At 42.5% G+C, this 25205-nt stretch overlaps 1 protein-coding gene across 4 annotated transcripts in view; it reads left to right on the plus strand.

The window, feature by feature from the left end:
* Nucleotides 1-21015: 21015 nt before the first annotated feature.
* Nucleotides 21016-25205, plus strand: part of LOC132823136 (janus kinase and microtubule-interacting protein 2-like) — a 135719-nt gene continuing 131529 nt past the window's right edge. For all 4 annotated transcript variants that reach the window (XM_060836682.1, XM_060836683.1, XM_060836684.1 and 1 more), the window contains exon 1: nt 21016-21144. In XM_060836682.1, coding sequence (XP_060692665.1) covers nt 21016-21144 — 129 coding nt within the window. The remainder of the gene's footprint in view (nt 21145-25205) is intronic.

A 25205-nucleotide genomic window follows, 5' to 3' on the forward strand; every position in this document is an offset into this window, starting at 1 on the left:
ACTCATCCATGCCGACCAGATATCTAAAATTAATCTAGTCTTATTTGTCAGCATTTGGCCCACATCCCTCTAAACTCTTCCTACTCATATACCCATCCAAATGCTTTTCAAATGTTGTAGTTGTACCAGCCTCCAACACTTCCTCTGGCAGCTCATTCCATATACGCACCACTTGCATGAAAATATTGCCCCTTAGGTCCCTTTTAAATCTTTCCCCTCTCACCTTGAACCTATTTTGAAAGGCAAAATGGCCTAATTTTGCTCCCAATTCATATATTTGCACTGTAGTAATAAGTAGGCTTTAAGATGCGTTTCAAACTGCCTTTTTTAAACTAAACAATAATGCATCAAAAATAACTTGAAAACTTGTGAAGATCAATTTTCAGATCAGCTTAATTCTCTTAGAGCCCATTTCAAATTGCATGCTCCTTTATCAGGAAATATGTGTGACTGGACTTGAAATTTAAACATGCTTTAAATGTTAAAAAAAACTAAAAACAAAAATCAGTCAGACGTATCAACCGAAAGTAACAGAATTCAAAATTGAAACCAAATTATTCCTTTTCATCTTTACAGTCAATTTTTCTGTTTTGCTGCAATCAATTAATCAATTTTAGGGGTGTGTCTCATGTACAGGAAACTGGGTTAAAGCTAAATTCGGACAACTTATTTCACACCCAATTTATTCTACAGCAGGCAAATCAAGGAGATTCTTAATTCCCTTAGGTTAAACAGGATTTAAGTTTGATTAAAAGATTCATGTCCAAACTAGTACAATGGCAAGCTCCATGTTCAACATGATATTTAAAGGTGCGTATTCAGTACAAAAAGCACAGTTTTAAGTGGATGTTTTTAGTTCAATTTTAAAATGTTTACATTTTCAACTCTATTCCTTGTTGTTTATCTCTATTTCTATCCATCATACCACTGATATCATAGAGTCGTAGAAACGTACAGCACAGAAACAGACCCTTCAGTCCAACGCGTCCATGCCGATCAGATATCCTAAACTAATCCTGTTCCATTTGACAGCACTTGGACCATGTCCCTCCAAACTCTTCCTATTCTGATGCCCATCCAGATGCCGTTTAAATGTTGTAATTGTGCCAGCCTCCACCACTTCCTCTGGCAGCTCATTCCATAAACAGCACCAGCCTCTGCGTGAAACTGTTGCCCATTAGTTATGCCCTGGGTGGTTTGTTCTGTCAATTGAAATAAGAGAATGTAATAAGTATTAGCACCAGGAAAAGAAGTACGATTGCATGGCCAATGGCTATCTCCCTCTGATGTTCACTGTTAGGTGCGTGGTCTAGTTTGAAGGTTAAACAGCCTTGTTCAAACTTTGCTTGTGGTCTGCTACAGTGAAACATAAGTTGGAATTGCTTTTGCTTAACGTGGTCAGAATGGATTTTCAATTGGCTAGACTGTATTGAAATTAAATTAAAATAATTAAGTTTTGCTGTTTGACTGGAATTGAAAGTAAATAAAGCTGTGATTAATTTCCTTTTAAGACTCTCTAGCTCAGTGCTTACTTTACGTGCAGAAAGCAAGACTCTCCATCTTGGTAGAAATGGCTTTTGAGGCATGAATCCACCCTCAAAGGTTCTACCCTCCAAAGCAAACCCTCACTATTTGTGTAGTGGGGGCTCAAGATATAATTTAGCATATTAAAGTATTCCTAACTCAGTCAGATTTAAGTTTTGCTAGTGGGATGTCCAAGATGTAAAGTGTACATTTTAGACCCGATTCAGAAAGTCTAAACTTCTCAGTCCTGTTGTAAGGTTGAAGGTGTGTACTGTACCTTTGAGAGTGAAAGCTGTTTTGCACTGAGAGCTTGCAGGCACCTATCATGTGATGGACTAGCTGCCTCAGAGTGTTGAAAACTGAAAACATGTAACATTTGGCTCTAAGCTAGATATCTCTGTTGTTTTGACCACAATTTGAATCTAATCAATCAGTTTAAATTATGCTCCAGGATACTAAAACCCAATCACGTTTGAATTTTTTTTGCCAACCTTGAACCAATGAAATGATTCGATGTTTGGGGTATTAGGAAGCAGACATTTTGGAATGTTAGACCAAGACTAACTGCAATCGAGAGAGTGACTACCATTCAAAACACTGTCTATTAAAGGTACCGTTTTCATATGAAACATCTATGCAGCAAAAGACCAAAGACGACCCAGGGAGATCTACAGTCAGAGGAAGACAGACAGCGACGATGACAGACACTGTGTAGTTCCGAAATTAAGTTGATGTAATTTTAGTATGGGTTTATTGGAACAGTATATTGTTATAAAGGTGAAGACAGATAGTAAGTAGTTAAGAGAAAGGGGGCTTACAGTTGTAACTAGTTGTCGAGAGTGTGGTGCTGGAAAAACACAGTAGGTCAGGCAGCATCTGAGGATCAGGAGAGACAATGAAGGGCTTTTCCAGCACTACACTCTCGACTCTAATCTCCAGCATCTGCAGTCCTCACTTTTGCCTAGTTGTAAATGGTCGTTGTTTAATGTTCACTTTTAGAGTTAAAGAATAAATTGATTTTCTTTTTCTTTGAATAAGGGAATTTGGAGAATTCTCTGTCCCTCATACTTTAACAGATTATGAGACAAGGTGAAGTTTTCTGGATGTTTGGTTTAATTAGCAGAAGGGTTCACTGCTGTGACATGACAATACTCATAAGTATTGCTGATAAAAGACTCATTTGTCAAAGATTTATATTTTGCAGTCATCAGGACAGTTCATAGTCAAGTCATTTATATAATATTAATAATTGCTTGGGAAGTGGAGTCTGGTATAGATATTATCTAATGGACAGTGCACTAGCTAATATGTTTGATATTTAACTGCCAAATTTTGTTTAAGTTTAACCGAGAAAATGATTTTCACTATTTGGATAACAAACATTTCAAGATTGTCAGTGAGACCAGGAGTACGGAGCACCATGTGTACTGGAAGCTATCTATATGTGGATATACAGAGTCATGTTTTTTTGTAGACTTGTGCACACAGTGCCCTTTACAATGCAACAGAAATAGTTCTTTTCATTTTTAGCAATGATGATGTGTTATTTTGAGCAGCTCGATAGTTGTTCAGATGGACCCAGGTTTTCTTTTTGTTTTTCATATCGAGAGAGAGAGAGAGAGAGAGAAACACACACAGATGCTGTCAGATTTCAGTTTGAAGAATACTTGTCTTTACTGCCCTCGACCTCAGATGTTATCAACATTGTGCAACTCAACCAATCAGAGGCCTGTTGTTGGGTAGAATTTGCTTAACATAACAGACACTACATGGTTCTTGGTCTTGAATTATCTCTCTCACTGTTTCAAATAACAGCATTGCATTGTACAGGTCAAGAATATGTAGCATAAGTTGCAAAACTCTCCCAGTGTTTTATTTACAGCAGTCCAAATTTCAGTTTATAGTCCAACATTGTCTTGTGCAGGAGTCATGGGTTGGCATGAGTTAGCATTACATTGGCATAGGGGCTTTGTAGAGCCATGGGGCTGGGTGAGAATATTGGTTGGCTTGGGATGAATGAAAGGTGGATGCATAGACTTGGATGGAGATGAGGGATTGTGTGTGGGATGTGAATGATTGAGGAGGAGGAAAACTTTTTCTCTGTTCGTATGTTCCCTGTGGCTTTGACAAAGTGCCAAGGTTGGTCTTTCACCCAGCACACCTTCATACAGGTCAAAATCCAAACAAGAATTAAGGCAGGGCAGGTGACTGAGGTGTCAGTGGGGGAGCACTTTGGGGCCAGCGACCATAATTCTAATAATTTTAAATTAGTGATGGAAAAAGATAGACCAGTACTAAAATTTGAAGTTCGAAATTGAAGAAAGGCCAGTTTTGAGAGTGTGAGGCAAAAACTTTCAAAAGCTAATTGGGGACGGATGTTCATAGGTAAAGGGACAGCTAGAAAATAGGAAGCCTTCAGAAATGTGTTAACGAGAGTATAGAGACAGCATATTCCTGCTGGGGGGAAAGGAAAGGCTGGTAGGTATAGAGAATGCTGGATGCCAAAAGAAATTGAGGGTTTGGTTATGAAAAAGAAGGAAGCAAATGTCAGATATAGACAAGAGAGATCAAGTGAATCCTTAGATCATAAAGGCAGTAGGAGTATACTTAAGAGGTAAATCAGGAGGGCAAAAAGGGGACATGAGATAGCTTTGGCAAATAGAGTTAAGAAGAATCCAAAGGGTTTTTACAAGTACATTTAGGACAACAGGGTAACGAGGTAGAGAATGGGGCCCCTCAAAGATCAGCAAGGCACCTTTGTATGGAGCTGCAGCAGATGGGGGAGATACTAAATGAGTATTTTGCATCAACGTTTTAATGTGGAAAAGGACATGGAAGATAGAGTGTAGAGAAATAGATAGTGACATCTTGAAAAATGCCCATATTACAGAGGAGGAAGTGCTGGATGGTTTTAAATGCATAAAAGTAGATAAATCCCCAGGACCTGATCAGGAGTACTCTAGAACTCTGTGGGAAGCTAGAGAAGTGATTGCTGGGCCTCTTACTGAGATATCCGATAGTCACAGGTGAGATGCCGGAAGACTGGAGGTTGGCTAATGTGGGGCCACTGTTTAAGAAAGATGGTAAGGACAAGCCAGGGAACTATAGACCAGTGAGCCTGACGTTGATGGTGGGCAAGTTGTTGGAGGGAATCCTGAGGGATAGGATGTACATTTATTTGGAAAGGCAAGGACTAATTAGGGATAATCAACATGGCTTTGTGCGTGGGAAGTCATGTCTCACAAATTTGATTGAGTTATTTGAAGAAGTAACAAAGAGGATTGATGAGGACAGAGCGGTAGATGTGATCTATATGGACTTTAGTAAGGCGTTCGACAAGGTTCCCTTTGGGAGACTGATTAGCAAGGTTAGATCTCATGGAATACAGTGAGAACTAGCCATTTGGATGCAGAACTGACTCAAAGGTAGAAGACAGAGGGTGGTGGTGGAGGGTTGTTTTTCAGACTGGAGGCCTGTGACCAGTGGAGTGCCACAAGCATCGGTGCTGGGTCCACTACATTTCATTATTTATATAAATGATTTGGATGTGAGCATAAGAGGTATAGTTAGTCAGTTTGCAGATGACACCAAAATTGGAGGTGTCGTGGACAGTGAAGAAGGGTACCTTGGATTACAACAGGATCTTGATCAGATAGGCCAATGGGCTGAGGAGTGGCAGATGGAGTTTAATTTAAATAAATGTGAGGTGCTGCATTTTGGGAAATCAAATTTTAGCAGGACTTATACACTTAATGGTAAGGTCCTAGGGAGTGTTACTGAACAAAGAGTAGGTTGGAGTGCAGGTTCATAGCTCCTTGAAAGTGGAGTCATGGGTAAATATGATAGTGAAGAAGGTATTTGGTATGCTTTCCTTTACTGGTCAGAGAATTGAGTACAAGAGTTGGGAGGTCATGTTGGAGCTGTACAGGACTTTGGTCAGGCCACTTTTAAAATATTACGTGCAATTCTGGTTTCCTTCCTATCGAAAGATGTTGTGAAACTTGAAAGGGTTCAGAAAAGATTTACAAGGATGTTGCCAGGGTTGGAAGATTTGTGCTGTAGGGAGAGGTTGAACAGGCTGGGGCTGCTTTCCCTGGAGTATCGGAGGCTGAGGGGTGACCTTACAGAGGTTAATAAAATCATGAGGGTCAAGGAAAGTTTAAATAGACAAGGTTTTTTTCCCTGGGGTGGGGGGAGTTCAGAACTAGAGTGCATAGGTTTAGGGTGAGAGAGGAAAGATATAAAAGAGACCCACAGGGCAACTTTTTCCCGCATAGAGTTGCATGTGTATGGAATGAGTTGCCAGGGGAAGTGGTGGAGGCTGGTACAATTGCAATCTTTGAAAGGCATCTGGATGGGTATTTGAATAGGAAGGGTTTGGAGGGATATGGGGCGGGAGCTGGCAGGTGGGACTAGATTGGGTTGGGATATCTGGTCAGCATGGACGAGTTGGACCAAAGGCTCTGTTTCTATCTGTACATCTCTAAGACTCTAATTCTCAGGGACAGCTGACAAAACTCCCATTTTTGCCTCCTCACCCAATGCCATTATGAAAATCCGTGGCACTCTTTGCCCAGGTTGGTAGGTAGAGCTGGCAGTTATATCAAGTCTGTCCTCGGAAAAGAAGTTCTTCCTCATCTCTGTCTCAAATGTGTGACTCCTCGTTCCGAGATTGTGCCCTCTGGTCCTATATTCTCCCGCACGAGAAAGCAACTTTCTGCATCTACCCTGTCAAGTCTTCTAAGAATCTTGTATGTTTCAATTAGATTGCCTCACATTCTTCTAAACTCCAATGAATAAAAGTACAAAAGAGTGTGGGATGTATCTCTCTGTGCTGTTGTGTAGGTCTTGCAAGAGCATGGGGGTATTATATGACAGAAGAGATGTTGCTGGGATACCCAGTGGCTCAGTGGTTAGCACTGCTGCCTCACAGCACTAGGGACTCTGGTTTGATTCCAGCCTCGGGTGACTGTCTATGAGAAGTTTGTACAGTCTCCCCGTGTCTGCGTGGGTTTGCTCCGGTTTCCTCCCGGGTCCAACAATCTGCAGGTTAGGGTGGATTGGCCATTGTAAAACCGCCCACAGTGTTCAGGGATGTGTAGGTTAGGTGCATTAGTCAGGGGAAATGTAAAGTAATAGGGTTGGGGAATGGGTCTGGTATGAATACTCTTTAGAGGGTCGGTGTGGACTTATTAGGCCAAATGCCTGTTTCCACACTCTAGGGATTGTATGAAAAAAAAAGTCTCATCAAAGTAATTGTTTATGCACGTTCTGACAACTATTGATACTTAATTTTGTACAAGATCTAAATGGTTATTTCTCTAGTTAGAGGCATATGCATCATGACTGAGTTAGCTTTCAATGAACTATTGCAGGCGTATTGGTCTGAACAGCCTCTTGCTGTGCAGTAACACTTCTGTGAATTGAATCCAGGATTAAACCTTTACTCTCCAGTGATAAGGGTTGCCTGAAGTTAAGTTTGATTGCATGGAGACATTGCATTGCCCTCTACAGCTTCAATATGAAAATCGTCTCACCCAGCATTGAATCATTGTATATGTTTTCTCGCTGTTTTGAAAGCAGAGACCAGTTTGATGGAGCCAACAAGAAAGCTATGCAGGTTGATTATCAACAGATATTCTTTCTGTGTAGTAACCCCTCGTTGAGACTGATTGAAAGCATTTTTTTGCAAATTGCTATTCTGTGGAGTTCTGTCAGTTTTTTCTTTAAGAGCGGTCAGCCTGTCCACTGTGAAATGAGGCATTTCTGAAATCAATCATTATGCCTCAAATTTATAGGTTTATTGTCATCTCAACATCACCGGTTGGGGATGATTGATACTGTGAATATTGAACAACCTCTGAGTACTGATTACTTTCCAAAGGAAAGCGCCATGGTAACAAAGCTATTGTAAAAGCACAAAGCTGTCAGGTTACTGACTGTGTATTTAGATGATGCAGTGTAAACGCTTTGAAATACATGTCGAACCTTGAACTTTGCAGGAGTTCTTGTCTCTGTTGAATAATTCCGGCTCCAAATCCAGGCCCAATTACAACCAGTTATCATAGTGGAGAAACTCCCCTGAGTTCTGGAGTTCTGCACTTGTCATGAGATTCAATCCACTTTGCTTAAATTCCTGGCAACACACATTTTGCAGCTGAGGGATATTCTTCCCGAGAATGATGCTTATTAAAATAGATCTGATATGGTTATTTTGAAAAGTGCATTAAATCTAATGATGTTGTATGGAATTGGATGGGGAAACGGAACTGCTTAGAATCTTATAGCATTAAGGCTTCTCCCTAAGTTAGTAGCATAGGGATGAATCTTATAATTTATTGCTTAAGTATCAGTTGCGTGTTTTTTTTCCTTTGGAGGGTTTTTTTATGCAAGGCCTAATGAGAGACCTCACACAACCTTCGTAAACTTACTTCAGTAATTATCTACCTGCCCCTCCTTAAGGCATTCCCTCACATCCATTCCAACCCCATCTTGCTACGCACTATTCCTGGAAGAATGCACCACTCCATGGATATCCATTGAAAGGCTGGCATTCCCTGTGCCAAGTCTAAAGTGCCACAGTGCACCCAGAGTTGTGCTGGCATCCCGAAACTGCCCCTGCTCAGTGATGGATATTCTGTCAGAAGGTGCTGGGGAGGTGGAGATGGTGCTACCCTTTACCAACAGTGAGCTGGAGATACTGGTGGACAGGGAGCTGCCAAGGAAGAACGTCTCCTTCCCAGAGCATTGGCACAGGGTGCCACAGTGCCAGATTTTGACTGCTTGGCCTGGGGTTGCCGCTTGGGTGAGTGCAATCTCCGCGGTTCTGAGGAATGAGCAGCAAGAGGGTCAGTGATCTGCTGTGCTCTGGGATGGCATGGTGCCTCAGGGGTTAGCACTGCTGCCTCACAGCGTCAGGGACCTGGGTTCGCTAGGGTGGATATTTAACTTGCAGCCACGTCTCTGTGATATCCACAATATCATACATGTGAATTTTAGTCTGTGCTGTGAGCTCATTTACCTTGTTTTGTATAATGATGTGTTTAGATTAGATTAGATTACTTACAGTGTGGAAACAGGCCCTTCGGCCCAACAAGTCCACACCGACCCGCCGAAGCGTAACCCACCCATACCCCTACATTTACCCCCTACCTAACACTACGGACAACTTAGCATGGCCAATTCACCTGACCCGCAAATCTTTGGAATGTGGGAGGAAACCGGAGCACCCGGAGGAAACCCACGCAGACACGGGGAGAACGTGCAAACTCCACACAGTCAGTCGCCTGAGGCGGGAATTGAACCCGGATCTCTGGCGCTGTGAGGCAGCAGTGCTAACCACTGTACCACCGTGCCGCCCTCAGTACAACACCCTCAGTCCCCCATTCCCTGACTCCCTTCTCACAGTTGTTCCCTTTATCTGCTGTGCCTGAGGTTAGATTCCTGAGCCTTTCCATACTCTCTGTTCTGTTGTTTGTCCTGGAAACTTTAATAACCTCAGCTGAACCCTCACTCCCTCTAACTTTTTCCACAATTTCCATGCAACTGAAACTACCTCCCCTACCCTACACTATTTAGTTTAAAGCCTTATCCACAGCCCTAATAATGCAATTCCCCAGGACTCCGACCACAGTAGGATTCAGATGTTGCCCATCCTTTGCAACAGCTCCGTCCTAGATTAAGGGGAGACTAAATAGAAACTTACAAGATAATACATGGCTTGGAAAGGGTGGATGCTAGGCAATTGTTTCCGTTAGAAGAGGAGACTAGGACCCGTGGACACAGCCTTAGAATTAGAGGGGGTCAATTCAGAACAGAAATGCGGAGACATTTCTTCAGCCAGAGAGTGGTGGGCCTGTGGAATTCATTGCCGCAGAGTGCAGGGGAGGCCGGGACACTAAATGTCTTCAAGCCAGAGATTGATAAATTCTTGATGTCACAAGGAATTAAGGGCTACGGGGAGAATGCTGGTAAGTGGAGATGAAATGCCCATCAGCCATGATTGAATGGCGGAGTGGACTCGATGGGCCGAATGGCCTTACTTCTACTCCTATATCTTATGGTCTTATGGTCTTCCCCAGCAATTCCCATGAATTTGAACCTGTTTCTCCCATACCTATCTCTGAGCTATATGTTTACCTCTTTAATCTTGTTGACCCTGTGCCAGTTTATTTTTTGCTGTGGTGGTAATCCAGACATTACTATCTTTTTGCTGTGCTTTTTAATTTAACCCCTCGCTGCTTATATTCCCTCTCCAGACCCTTTTCCCTCTTTCTGCCTCCATCATTGGTACCTACATGGACCTTTCCCTTATTCCACTCCAAGTTCCTCTGCAGCCCAGATGAGATGTCCCGAACCAGGGCACCAGCCAGGCAACATGACATTCAGTTCTGGATGGGCTGAAATTTTCCCTTAATATTAGAAAGACTGAAACCATTATTTTCTATCCTCAGTCTAAGCTTCTTCACAAGCTATTGACTCCATCCTTCTTCCTGGCAACAGTCTGAGCTTAAACCAGTCTGTTCTGCAACCTTGGTGTTACCTTTTGATTTTTGGATGAGTTTCTGACCCCTTCTTCACGCCATTTAGACCACCAACATCCATCTCCATAACGTCATCTGCTTCAGCTAATCTGCTGCAGAAAGCTTTCATGCATGATTTAGTTATCTCTAGACTTAATTGTTCCAACACTTTGCTGCCCTGGTCTCCCACATTTTAACTTTTATTAATTTTTGAGGTCATGTGAAATTCTGCTGCCCATGTCTTAAGTCCCCCATGTCTTGTCTTATTTTCCCCCATCATCCCTGTACTCACTGACCTATGACCTATGCTGGCTCCTGACCAAGCAACCTCTCAATTCTAAAATCATCATCCTGATTAACAAATCTCATTATGATCTTGTCCCTGTTATTTCTTTAATCAGTCTATCCTCTAAATTCGTGTCTTTTGTGCACCTCCAATTTTAATTGTTCCCTTTGGTGGCTGCTCTTCCAGTTACTTGAGTCCTAAGTTCTGGAACCTGGGACTCTTAATCCTGATCACAGACAATACTGTTTATTCCCTTGACCCCACTGTCCCTGATTGCCTGTACATATCCCTTTTTGTCTCCTGCTGAACAGCTCCCCGTGCCACGGTGCAGTGTTCAGTTTGCTCATCCTTCCTCCAGCCCCCATTCTCATGTGAACAGTCAAACCTGTCAGACCAGCTTAAGGGCTGAGGCTCTTTCAGCATTACCTCCTGAGTCCTATCACCTGCTTCACTTTTTAGTTTAGTTTAGACTTACAGTGTGGAAACAGGCCCTTCGGCCCAACAAGTCCACACCGACCCGCCGAAGCGCAACCCACCCATACCCCTACATTTACCCTTTACCTAACACTATGGGCAATTTAGCATGGCCAATTCACCTGACCCGCACATCTTTGGACTGTGAGAGGAAACCGGAGCACCCGGAGGAAACCCACGCAGACACGGGAAGAACGTGCAAACTCCACACAGTCAGTCGCCTGAGTCGGGAATTGAACCCAGGTCTCTGGTGCTGTGAGGCAGCAGTGCTAACCACTGTGCCACCGTGCCGCCCGACTTGTGGTCATACTCTCCTGTTCCTGAGCGCTGACCACATTAGTTAATCCAAGTGGTGAGACAGCCTCCTGAAATGTAGCGTCCAGGTAACTCTTCCCCCTTCCTAATGTGCCACGGTATTTGAAGCTCAGACTGCAGCTCATAATTGTCTTCAAAGTCCACCGCCTGATTGACCCAGGATCTGTGTGATTATGCAACACTTTGTGACTTCCACAGGAGTGCATGCTGAATTGGTCTCATTGTCTAAATGAAGCAGAAGTAGTTTGCCAAAGGGCAGAAGGCCATTCAGAGGTCTTCCAGTGTGAAAAGAGCAGCGTCGAAGGGAGAGAGAAACCTTCAAAATGGCACCGTACTGCTTTCAATAATTACAAAAAATATCTGAGCTAAATGTTGGATCACATTTAATTGCCTTAGATGGCTCTCCATTAGCTGTGTTGGAAACCTGCTATGTGCAGGAGAAAGTGAGGACTGCAGATGCTGGGGATCAGAGTCGAAAGTGTGGTGCTGGAAAAGCACAGCAGGTCAGGCAGCATCCGAGGAGCGGGAAAATCGAACGACTGATGCTCAAAACATTGAATTCCTGATGAAGGGCTTTAGCCCGAAATGTCGATTCTCCTGCTTCTCGGATGCTGCCTGAGTTGCTGTGCTTTTCCAGCACCACACTCTTGACCTGCTATCTGCAGACAGGTCACCCTGTGATCTCCCCACTCCAATTTCATCTCTAAAATAGTCCAGTGGTGGGAAAGAGTGGGGGAATCAATGGGACTACTTTTAACTCTTGCCATTTCCAAACCTGGCATAAAACACCTTTCATTCACAGGTGGGATTAATGCAATTGAAAGACATACCTGAGCAAAGTCAACATAAAAATCAGGTGTACTTGAAAGTTAAAATAAGTTTGATGCTTCACATGATGAAATTTCTCTTTTGAAACCTTCAGAGGTGAATGCATTGTGTCACATTGAATCTACAGACAAGAATTCTTGCATGATAACATGTTGGTTAATCTCTGGTGAGATGCCAGTGGTGCAGTTTGGGCTGTCGGTACCTGGGAAAGAGAGATAAAACAAAGTCAAGCTGGAGCTTGCTCTGATCTTTCCTCAGATGTTCTCCAATAAAGTAGTTTTAATCTGGTCTCCTGGAAGAATCTGACCAGACTATTGAGCCCAGTGCCAATCTGCTCCACTGTGGTCATAGGGCAAGTGGGAAAGGGCCATCATTCACATTCCACGATTATTTTATTTTTAAAAAATCATGTTCAGGCATTACATCATGTACCACTATAATGTTTTAGACCTTAATGAAATCTAACACTTTCAAAATATACCCTTTACACTTAAGTTCTTTCCACGTTCATCATCTTAGAATCCTTACAGTGCAGAAGCAGGCCATTCAGGTCAACAAGCACACAACAGCCCTCCAAAGAGCATCCTGCCCCCATACTCTGTCACCCTGCATTTCCCATGGCTAACCCACCTAGCCTACACATCCCTGGATACTATGGGCTATTCAGCATGAGCAATCCACCCTAACCTGTACATCTTTGTGACAGTGGGAGGAAACCGGAGCACCCAAAGGAAATCCATGTGGACAACGTGCAAATTCCACACAGACAGTCACCCGAGGTTAGAATCGAACCCAGGTCCCTGGTGCTGTGAGGCAATGGTGCTAACTGCTGAGCTACCATGCTGTTGTCTTTTAGAGTGTGGAATTTTCTTATTCTTGTTTGTGGCGTGTGAAATGTATATTATTGTCACAGGGTAGTAAGCTGAACTGGGAGAGCACTCCAAGTGAGTGTGATCAGTACATTTCCACATAATTACTCTGACATTCTCAAGAAGCAAACAACCTACTTCCACTGATTGATCATATCTGAGGAACGCTGACCCAAGTGAAGTATCACAACATCAGAACTGTGTCCTTGTGGGAATTGTTACTTACTATGTGAGGCAAATGGTGAAGGAAAATACAAAATGAGATATGTTTGTCCTCATCATTGGAACAATGTTTTGTTTTGTAACATTCATTAGAATTGCCATTCTCAAAATAGATGAACAGAGTGAATTGTTCACTTGTAATTCAAAATTAACTTGAATGTTTTTGTCATCCATTTCACAGATGACGGCAGCTTCATTAACTAACGGAATGGATATGGATGGATGAAGGTATGATGAGCAGATGCAAATCCCAATATTGTTGATTTAGAAATGCTACTAGACAAATAATCAATTGTTTTTTGAACAACATAGGACCACAAGACATTGGAACAGAAGTAGGCCATTTAGCCTGTACAACCAATGCTCCATCATTCAGTGAGATCATGGCTGATCTGATTAACTCTCAACTCCAATTTCCTGCCTTTTCCCCATAAACGTTGCCTCCCTATTGATTAAAATTCTTTCTACTTTAGCCTTGAATATATCTAATGATCCAGCCTCACAACCTGGAAAAGAATTCCACAGATTCATTACTCTCTGTGAGAAGAAATTCCACCTCATCCCTTCCTTAATCTGACATTATGCCATCTAGGCCTGGACACTCCAACAAGGGGAAACAATCTCTTTGCATCAATCCTGTAAAGTCCCTGAACAATTTTCTATAACAGAACAATGGTGACCTAATATAGAGGCCAACTGAGATGCTGGACAATACTGGGGTCTAAAGACGAAAAAAAACCCAAATCCCATTCCCCTCCTATTCTTATAACCTCTTCAGTTCAGCCATTTTGTGTGTAATACTGTCCACACATTGGGCAGTTTTGTTACTCTACTGAGTTATGTTTTTATGGAATATCTTCTCATTGGGTCAACCTGTTTTTATATTGCGGCTAAATTATCGCATTTCACGGCTGTACAGCAAGGATACTGCGTTTGTGTACTAAGGGGTGAGGGGATTTTATGAATCCCCAAAAGTGACTATCTCTGTGTGTTCTTCAATTTTCAATCCACGCTAACACATTATCCTCATACCTAAGTCCCCATCTTGTGGAATAACGTTTTATGTGGCACTTTTGTGCATACCTTCTGGAAATCTAAAGCCAGTTTCCCTTAATGAATCCTGCTTGTTATATTCTCAAACAACTATAGCAAATTCATAAAGCATGATTCTCCTTTTGCATGTTGACTTTGTGTTAATCTTTTCTCATTGACCTACTGTTTCTTCCTTAAGGATGGACACTAGCATTTTTCCCAATGACACATGTTAGGTTAACTGGCCTGCAGATTCCTACTTTCTGTTGCTCTCCCTTCTTGAACTGGTGACAAGGTTTCCAATCCATAGGAATCCTCTCAGAGTGTTCTGGAATGTTCTACCCAATGCTCCAACTATCCTTAAAACTACATCCTTTAAAACCCTTGGGTACAGGCCATTAGGTCTTGGCGACTTGTCTGCCCTCAGTCCCATCAATTTATCAGACACTGTGCTCCTGTCAATGAAACTGATTCGAGTTCTTTCCTCCCATTAGCACTTTGCCCATCTGTTATTTATAAAGATATCTATAGTTTCCTCCATTATGAAGAATAATACAAAATGTCAGTTTAAATTACCTGACATTTCCTTGTTATGAATTTCCCCAGTTTCATCCTCCAGTGGCCCCTCACTTAATTTCCACGTATTTACAGAAACTCTTGCTGCTATTTTTCACATTTGCCGGTTTTCCCCCAGTTGAGACTTCCACAGTGACAGGCGATTGGAAGCCGATGGTCATGATTTCAGATTGAATTGAGGTAGCTCCACTCTCACCCACTCTGCAGTTGCTCTATCCAGTGTGGAGACCACATTGTGAGCAGCAAACACAGTTGACGAGAACTGCAAGGTGATACAATCACTGCTGAACCAGCATGGCAATTGCATTTCTGGAAAATGAAACATTCAAATTGATTGTGACTGCCATTTAGAAACATTTTCACTCTGTTTTGCACCTATTTGGTGTTCCCATCCTGCTTCAAGGTGGTACTAGAGACAGTGCGTATATTTTGTATCACCAGCCTAGCCTCGGTTCAGGTGTCTGAATTCACTGCTGCCCAATTTCTCCTTGTTCTTAATACCCAACCTGACCACTTGTCGAATGTATACCGATACCCTAGCGAACCCCTTGCCAAATCAGACCCGCCTACCCAGAGTCCTCAAATGTTTCTCCCCTGTCTCACTGCCCACCCACAACCAGTTGCAGACCTGACCCATCCACCCTAACCCCACCCCACCATGCCCCCAACACCATTTTCCCAGATGTATCTCTTCATCCCTGACCTGCCCTACTGCTGCCCCATTTTCCTTGTCACCTGGCATACGACCTTGTACTTATCTAGTGCCCTACTGACCTGGCACATCCTACCCTTGCACCCAATGCAACTGTAACTGTGTTCATTTGGCATCCTCCCCAGCTGATACTCTACCCCTTACTCATCTGGCATCTTAATCCTTTTACCCACTCCCCAGTTGACACCAGATACACTGGTAACATTCTAAGTAGTTGGCACTCTGCCACTCTAGACCCCTTACCCATCTGACACCTTGCCCTCCTGGATCCTAACGTCATAATGTATTTCCATTGCTTCTGGTTTGACAGCAGCTGACAAAGTGGCTGTCATTAAACTTCCAGGATGTAGTCACTTGCTGCTCTGAAAAGGGGACATGGTTTCTCCTTCCTTTGATATTTCTGTGCTACAAAAGAGCTGTCAGAATGAAAGTACAGCTCCACATTTCTGAGGGCACCCTGGGAGGCATCTCCCCTCAAAGTCAGAGCTCCCTGCTTTCATTACAAGAGTAGGGCTGGAGTGGGCTTACCATTCCCTGAAAATCAGGCCCAAGATTCTTTTCAACACACGGCTGTACCTCATCTCACTGAAGATGTAATTAACTAATTTGCCAGAAACTGGAAAATGAGCCAGTCACAAGGGTTTCTTGATTGAGACGAAGAGTAATTTTATTGAATCGCAACTGTGAGAAAAATATTGAAGACCCAACATCAAGTGTACATACATAAACAGATACAAAGTGTAAAAATGGGAGAATGTCTAGCACAGAACTGTTCATTGAAGAATATATAATCTTAAGACCTCAGTGTATCTTCAGGTGTAAGATTTTAACCTGAGACTGCATTTAGACCATGAGACATAGCAGCAGAAATTAGGCTGTTCAGCTCATGGAGACTGCTTTGCCATTCGATCATGGCTGATAGGTTTTTCAACCCCATTTTCCTGCTTTCTCCCTGTAACCTTTAATCCCTTTGGCAATCAAGAACTTATCTCTGTTTTAAACATACTCAATGACCTGTCCTCTACAGCCTTCTGAGGCAATGAATTCCATAGATTCATCACTCCCTGGCTGAAGAAGTTTCTCCTTATCTCTGTTCTGAAAGGTCTTCCCTTTAGTCTATGACTGTGCCCTCTGGTCCTCATCTTTCCTGCCAATGGAAACATTTTCCCAACATCCATCCTGTTCCAGGCTGTTCAGGATTCTGAAAGTTTCAATCAGATCCTCCCCTTATCCTTCTAAACTCCACTGAGTATAGACCCAGAGTCCTCAAATGTTCCTCATATGTTAAGCCTTTCATTCCTGGGATCATTCTCGTGAACCTTCGCTGGACTCGCTCCAGGGCCAATACATCTTTCCTTAGGTATGGGGCCCAAGATTGCTCACAATACTCTAAATGAGGTTTGATCAGAGCCTTATTAAGCTTTTGTTTGGGATGTCTTGTTGTTTGAGTGTTTCTCCTCGGTTTGTGTTATTAGTGGGTGCTTCATCCTGAAGAGCCTGAGAAAGAGAGAGAGTGACTTCTCCCTGCCAGTTACAGGTCCATTCCCCCACTCCATAAGAAACAGCTCCCTGCAATCCAGGTGGTTTGCATATTGTTTGAATTCTTTGTTTTCCTGGTAGTTAATCACAGGAGATGTTTCTTTATCTCCAACGTGTGAATTTTCCATAAAGGGGGAAATCAAACAAGAGATATACATCTGGTTGTCAGGTTTCAGTCTCTTTTGACCATGTGTTCACTTCATTTCAGAGTCGTTTTGTTTATTAGTGGATTTGTGAAACTTGACAGAGCCTCAGAACAACATGGTGAGGGCAGTGAGGCATCTGGGACCTTGGTCATTAGCTTTAATGAATGAGATTAAAAGTTTGGAAAACAAATGCACAAATACAGAAGAAATTGGGTGAATAAGGTCAATTCAAGTACAGGAAAGGAAATCAAGGATTAAAAGACTTGTTTACAATTGAGAAAGAAGAGACAAATGAAAATTAAGAAAAAATGCTTCACATTTTTGAAACTCTTTGAAGATTTTACTGCATATAGAAATGATACTGAACAGCTAAAATAGTTTCTGTTTTTGAAACTGAAAGTATTCCATGAACAATTATCATATTTTTATAAGAGTACTTGATTCTTAGTTCCAAACCTTAACCTTGATTTCCCATGTATTTCATTGCACAATGTCTAAGTGCACCAAGTTTCTAAAAGGTAACATAGGAATCTCAATGCAAACCAACTTCAGATGGTGAAAATCACCAACAATTTCTAGACAAACTCTAGAATTGCAGCTCTGGGCATGCCTTTCAATTTGAGGCTGACTTCTGCATTCATAAGAAACATTTCTTGCTGTGAACACATGGTAATCTTTCCAGAAAGATGTTGGCCAATGATGTGCCAATGCTAGCCTTTCAGTTAATGGTCTGGGTACATGGGACAGGTATTAAGCCCCACTACTTGTACTACAGCACTATAAGGCTCGTTCAAGTTGAATCACTGAGTTTGGGTTTGATCTCCCTTCACGGACTTCAGCCAAGTGCCAGTGGAGTTGACACTGCAGCTCATTTGGTGGGAACAAATTTCAGAGTTTGAAAGGAAGAACTGGGGAAATCAGGACTGCAGTCACTAGAGGCAGGGGAATTATAGATTGAAGACTAGAACAAGGCTGGTGTTACCTCCTTTCACTGCAGGATTCTCCCACTCTGAGTTTGTGGCATTCTCTGTTGAATTGCTGCTGCTGTCCTCTCCAAGTATTAAAATAAACCTAGTCCCATGATTTAGAGCTACAGTAGATGAGTGATGGGTTGCAGTTGGGGATGGAAGTCTTCTGCATCCCTCATCCCCTTACCCAATTGAGATAACTGAATTGTTAGACAGGGCAGCACGTTGGTTAGTGTTGCTGCTTCTCAGTGCCAGGGACCCAAGTTCAATTCCAGCTTTGGGTGACTGTGTGCCATTTGTGCGTTCTCCCTGTGTCTTTGTGGATTTCTACTGGGCGCTCCAGCTTCCTCCCAAAGTGTAAAGGTGTAAAGGTTATGGCCATGCTAAATTATCTGAAGTATCCAGGGATGTGCAGGCTAGGTAGGTTAGCCATGGTAAGTGTGGCGTTACGGGGATAGGGTAGGATGCTGTTTGGGGGGTGGTTACTGCAGACTAGGTGGGCTGAATTTCCTCTTTCTATGCTGTAGGGATTCTCTGATGTATCGTTCAACTCCATCTTCCATCACTTGGCTGATGGTCGCGAGTAGGTAACTGGGGTGGTAACTGGCTGGGTTCAAAATCTGACTGAGTTCAAACACCATTTTCATGGATTCCCTACAGCATGGAAACAGGCCCTTCAGCCCAACAAGTCCACACTGACCCTTTGAAGAGTAACCCACCAAGGCCCAATCCCCTACACTATTACTCTACATTTACCCCTGACTAATGCACACCCCTGAACACTACTGGCCAATTCACCCTAACCTGCATATCTTTGGATAGTGGGAGGAAACCAGAGCACCCATAGGAAACCCACACAGATGCAGGGAGAATGTGCAGACTCCACAAAATATTGCCCCAGGCTAGAATCGAACCTGGGTCCCTGACACTGTGAGGCAGCAGCACTAACCACTGAGCCACCATGCTACCCTAATTTTATGATCCTCTTTTCTCCCTTTCTCCAGGTGCTGGCTCATGCTGGTGTTTTTGTTTTCCCTTGGGATTCGCGAGTTGTACAGTTTATCATCCAGGGGTCATTCTTCACACCTGACCACACGGTCAGCAATATTAATTGCACAAAGGCTTAGGTTGTCAATACCGAATCGCCCTTGATTGTCTTAACCAGAGATGTTAATTAATTTCGTTCAGGTAATAAAAATGCTAATATCGCGGATAAGAATTTGATGCATGTGCATGAAATGTTCACATGAAAGTGTTTCTGGCAGTGCTCCAACCCTGAAGATGGTGCTAAGTAAAAACTGAAAGGACTGCGGATGCTATAAATCAAAAACAAAAACAGAAACTGACGGAAATGCTCAGCAGGTCTGACGCCATCTGTGCAGAGAAAGCAGAGTTAATGTTCTGGGTCGGATGACCCTTCATCAGAACTGAATTAACTCTGATTTCTCTTAGTGAGTGTTGAGAAGATTTTGTAGCTCAGGTTGAGGTTCTGGATGTAGGTTTGCTCGCAGAGCTGGAAGGTCCATTGCCCGATGTTTCATCACCCTACTAAGTAACATCTTCAGTGGGCCTCAGGAGAATCGCTGCTCTTAATTCCTGCTTTCTATTTAGGTTTCTTTGGGTTGGTGATGTCATTTCCTGTGGTGAGGTCACTTCCTGTTCTTTTTACGGGGGTGGTAGATGCGGTCTAACTCGATGTGTTTGTTGATGGAGTTCCTGTTGGAATGCCATGCTTCTAGGAATCCTCGTGCATGTCTTTGTTTGGCCTGTCCTAGGATGGATGAGTTGTCCCAGTCGAATTGGTGTCCTTCCATACCTGTATGTGAGGATACTAATGAGAGAGGGTCATTTTGTTTTGTGGCTAGTTGGTGTTTATGTATCCTGGTGCCTAGTTTTCTGCCTTTTGTCTAATGTAATGTTTGTTACAGTCCCTGCACGGTATTTTGTAAATGAGCTTAGTTTTGCTTGTTGTCTGTATAGGGTATTTCAAGTTCATTAGCTGCTGTTTTCATGTGTTGGTGGGTTTGTGGGCTACCATGATGCCAAGGGGTCTGAGGAGTCTGGCAGTCATTTCCAAGATGTCTTTGATGTAGAGAAGAGTGGCTAGGGTTTCTGGACATGTTTTGTCTGCTTGTTTGGGTTTGTTGCTGAGAAATCGATGGACTGTGTTCATTGGGTACCCATTCTTTTTGAATACATGGTGTTGGTAATTTTTCTCTGCTCTGCTTAGTTCCTCTATGCTGCAGTGTGTGTTGGCTTATTGAAATAATGTTCTGATGCAGCTTCATTTGTGAATGTTGGGGTGATTGCTGATTTCTCTTCACAGGTGTTGCCAGCTTTTCCAGCAATTTTTGTCTTTGTTTCTGAGAATCAGGCTGTTTGACAGTCAGAGTGTTATCACATCTGTATACGAGAGGTCACTGGATCATGTTCAAGATTGCACGGTCTGGCTAATTTCTTGTTTCTTCAGTTTACGTTGTTGCACAGAAATAAAGGCTTGGATTTGAGGTGCGTTTCACAACCACTGGATGACACAAAGCACTTTACAACGCAGAAGGGTCTGATTTCTCTCCACAGACCTGCTCAGCTTTTTCAGCGATTTCTGTTTTGGATTGTGAAAGTAATGTTGGAAGTGTATCTGTGTGAATATCCAAATCGTTTTAATAGGTGCTGCTAGAAGTTATGTATTCTTTATCCCCCCTCTCCTCCCCCCCCAATCCCCCACCCCCCCAACAACATCTAAGCAACTGATTGAGAGCAGATAAAAGTTCCCATCATCATGGTAATATCAATTTTGTCATTGCATGTGAATAAGCAATGAACCCTCTGTTGTATCATAACTGAGTTGTTTCCTCTGGTATCTTTGTTACAGGCCTTAAACAGCAGAACTGGTGGCAGGAGGGAGCTGAGGGATGTGACACAGAATGCGCTAGTGGATTCGCATTAAAAAGAAAATGGCAATTTATTCTTGATTTGAAAAGAATTGAAGGGGAGAACTGAAGATGTCCAAGAAAGGGCGTGGGAAGGCTGACAAGCCTGAAGCCCTTATAGCCGCATTACAAGCTGCTAATGAAGATCTTAGGACTAAACTGACTGATATACAAATAGAATTTCACCAGGAGAAATGTAAGGTGAGTGATGTCTCTCTTGTTTGGTTAAGTGTAGCCAAAGACAACAAAGAATGATTTGGGAAGGCTTTCTCAAATTATTATCAAATAAACATTTACTCAGAACAGATCAGTACGTAGTTAAAACAACATTGGAGGATTCCAGACTAAGATTGTAATTGTTGTAACCACTCTACTCACTTTAATAGAGGCTTCTAATCTGTTTACCCAACAAAATGATCAACAGCCTTTTATCGAATAAGAAAAATCTGCTTGACCTCATCCTTAAAAATCTGCTTGTCATTGATGTATCAGCCCATGACTTAATTGGCAGAAAGGGTCATGGAACAATCCCTTCAGAAGTGAATTTGGGGAAATCTCCCCCTCTCCCAGTGATATAACCTCCATGCTAAATTGGATTGATTGCAAACAAATCTTCTATTTCAAAGCTGGGCATCCATGAGGAACTGACCATGGGTGCCTGAAGATTGAGCCTGAACCCATAACCTCATGGTCTACCACATCCTTCACTTTAGAATCATACAATCCCGATAATGTGGAGACAGGCCATTTTGGCCCAACAATTAGCATCATCGTTAAGTTGAGGTACCAATCCTGGTTCAATGAAGCAGTCAGGACAGAATGTCGGGAGCAGTGACCGGCATATCTACAACATAGGGTTAGAGTTCACTGGCCCTGTGAGGTTGTTGGTGCTCCATTTGACTTCTGCCAGGACCAATCAGCTCCTAATCTTGCTGCAGTCTTGATTCAAATAAGGCAACTGAGCTGATCACTAGAGGTACAGTCAGAGTGACTGCCTTTGATATCAAGGCAGTGTTAAACTGAGTGTGAGCATCAAGGAGCCCACATTATACTAATATCAGTGGGAAATTGGGGAAACAGCTGGCTACTTTTTGTAGTCATAGGTAGTACCAAAGAAAATTACAGTGGTTTTTAGAGGTCAGTCATCTTGGTTCCAGGATCTCTCTGTTGCTCAGGGGAGTATCCTAGGCTGAATGATCTTCAGCTGCTTCATCGATGACCTTCTTTTCTTCATAAAATCAAAATTGAGAAGTTTACTGATTGTACAACGTTCAGCGCCATTTGTGACACCTTTGATACTGAAACAGACTGCATTTAATTGCAGCAAGCAGTGGACAGTCCCAAGGTTCAGACTTATACAAGTGCAAGGCAATGACCATCTCCAACAAGTGAGAATCTAGTCATTGCACCTTGGTATTTAGTGGTGTTACCATCACTGAATTCTCCAATTATCAACATCCTGGGGATTACCATTGGCCAGAAACCTAACTGGACCAACCATGTAAATACTGTGAGTACAACAGCAAGTCAGAGGATAGAAATCTTGCATCAACTAACTCATTGCCTGACTTCTCCAAAGCCTGAAAACATTTACAAGACACCCATCAGGTGTGTGATGGAATACCTTTCACTTGCCTGGATGAGTGCAGCTCTAACAAATTGATGTTCACTACCAACTCTTGACAAAGCAGCCCAGTTTTTTGGCATCCCATTCACCACCTTCAACACTCACTCCCTTCACTACTAATGCACAGTGACATCGATGAGTACCATCTAGAAGATACACTGCAGCAATTTACTAAAGTTCCTTCAATGTCACCTGCAACCTTTGCCACTTACACTGGCAAAGGCAACAGATGCATGGGAACCACCACCTGCAAGTTCCCATCCAAGTCACAGACCATCTGGACTTGGAGATTTGTTGCTTTTCCTCCTCCTTCTATTGTGTCAAAATCCTGGAGCTCTCTTCCTCACTGCCTTGGGAGTCTACCTACACTCCAGGGACTGCAGCGGTCCAAGATGGCAGCTCAGCATCAACTTCCCCAGGGCAATTAGGGATGGGCAATAAATGGCAGCTCCGCTAGTGATGCTAAATTCGGCAAAGAAATAAAACCAAATCATCAATAAGTAAGTAATTTTAAAAACCCTCGGAATAGCATCAATTTGAGAGAGCATAGATGTAATTTATAATCAGAAGGTCATATTTCCAATTCCAGAAAATTTCTCCAATTTGCATTTCTGGGCTGGGTAAATTTATTGACCAGAATGCTCCATAAAAAGATATTTAATCTACAGGTCATAGTGTTCCTAAATCAAGTTGCTTTGATAATACTGAACGTAATGTTAGTGTTGAAAGCCTGACTGAAAGAATAGATAACTTTGTCAAGACAATTGCCAAAAACTGACAGTGTGTCATCCGAGTAAATCTTTTCTCTATGGAGTTGCAATTTTCTATTACAATAGAAAATGTCTTCTCAAATATGTAGATAGGAAATTTATTTTCTCACATTGTCACTGATGATTCAGTGGTGTGACAATACTGGGGCTTTCAGTGGTATTTTTTGACCTGGTTTCTTTTAGAGAGAGATTGGGGGACAGATAGCAAGCTGTGTGTGAAATAAGCTTAGTGTTAGCCCACGAACTATCACACTAAAACAAGTACTGGAGCATTAATGGACCACATACCCACAGCTAGCAGAATGAACATCTAATACAAAATACCCTGCAAGGACTATAACATACATTACATTGGACAAACCGACAAGAAACTAACTATCAGGATACATTAGCACCAACTAGCCATCAAAAGACATGACCAACTATCACTAGTATCCGTACACACAGACAAAGAGAGACACCAGCTTGACTGGGACAAAGCATCCATCCTGGAACAGACTAAACAAAGACACCCACACAAATTCCTAGAGGCCGGGCATTCAAACTGGAACTCCATTAACAAACGTATAGATTTGGGCCCCATTTACCAACCTCTCAGAAACAGAACCAGGAATGAAACCACCCATCACAGCAAACCAAGACAGATAAACAGCAAGCTGGACAGAACACCATCGCTTCACTGGAGGCTCACTGATAATGTTACCCAGCATGGTGATGAAACATCTGAAAACAAGCCCATCAGCTCAGCGAGCAAACTTACAACCTAGTCTGTGAGAAATAAACAACTTGTGAGGCCTTGGGATTTTTTAAAAAGTTGAAACAAGAGACGCAGCCTTGCTGGGTGTGGTCGAGCTCTCACAGATCCAGGACTTTGCTTTAGCTTTCAGCAGTTGTTGCTGGGATCTCAGCAGTTTTGGAAGGCAGTGAATGTCTCCCGGCTGCTACACCCTCTCTCTCTAAGTTGTCTTTTGACGTCCTTTCCTCCTGGGTTGGAGAACTGCATGTGAGACAAATCTGTTTCCTGCATTTGCCTTTTTGCAATAGGTGTGTTTATGGGATGTTATTATATTGGAGCAGTTAATTAGTAATAATTTCTGTATCAATTATTCTGTTAAATTTACCAGTAGAGTTAAGTTACTCCAAGTTGTTCTCCCTTTTGTTGTATTTCATCGATAGTATTTAAATAAATTGTGTTTTCCTTAATGTCAAGTAGCTTGACCAATCAAATTGCATCTGGAACACAGCACCCGACATTTACTTTTAAACTAAGACAAATTAGGGTCTAGGCTACCGTCTTAATATATTTTGAGAGGGTCTGTTCTGGTCCATAACAAGCAGGTAGGTTTTGGCCAAAGGTGAGTTTGCTGATCTCAGCAAGATAATCAACAGAGTTTTACAGGAAGATTTCTCATCGCATTCTCTGGGGATCCATGCAAGGTCTCTTGTTTTTCTGAGTACTTAATTTATAATCTAGACCTTTTGTGCAAAGAGCACAAGTTCAATGTCGGTGGCTTAAATCATGAAAATGTTGTGAATTGTGTGATGGAGTATGCTAAACTTCAAAAGGGTGTAGACAGGTTGGTGGAATGGGCAGACAACTAGCAAGATGTAATTTACTGCAGAGAAGTGCGAAGTGATTCATTTGTGAGAAAGATTATGGAGATACTGTAAAGGAAAGGGTGCAATTCTAAAAGGACTGCAGGTTCTGGGATTGTGTGTGAGCAAATCATTGAAGGTGACAGGGCAGGTTAATGAAGTGATTTATGAAAGAAAATCAGAGATGCTTTGAGCATTTTAAAAAGGGGAATATCATCAAAATAAAGGAAGCTATGATAAAGCTGTACAAAAATATAAATTTAGCCTCA

Source organism: Hemiscyllium ocellatum, chromosome 16 (genome assembly GCF_020745735.1).
Source record: "Hemiscyllium ocellatum isolate sHemOce1 chromosome 16, sHemOce1.pat.X.cur, whole genome shotgun sequence".
Lineage (NCBI taxonomy): Eukaryota > Metazoa > Chordata > Chondrichthyes > Orectolobiformes > Hemiscylliidae > Hemiscyllium > Hemiscyllium ocellatum.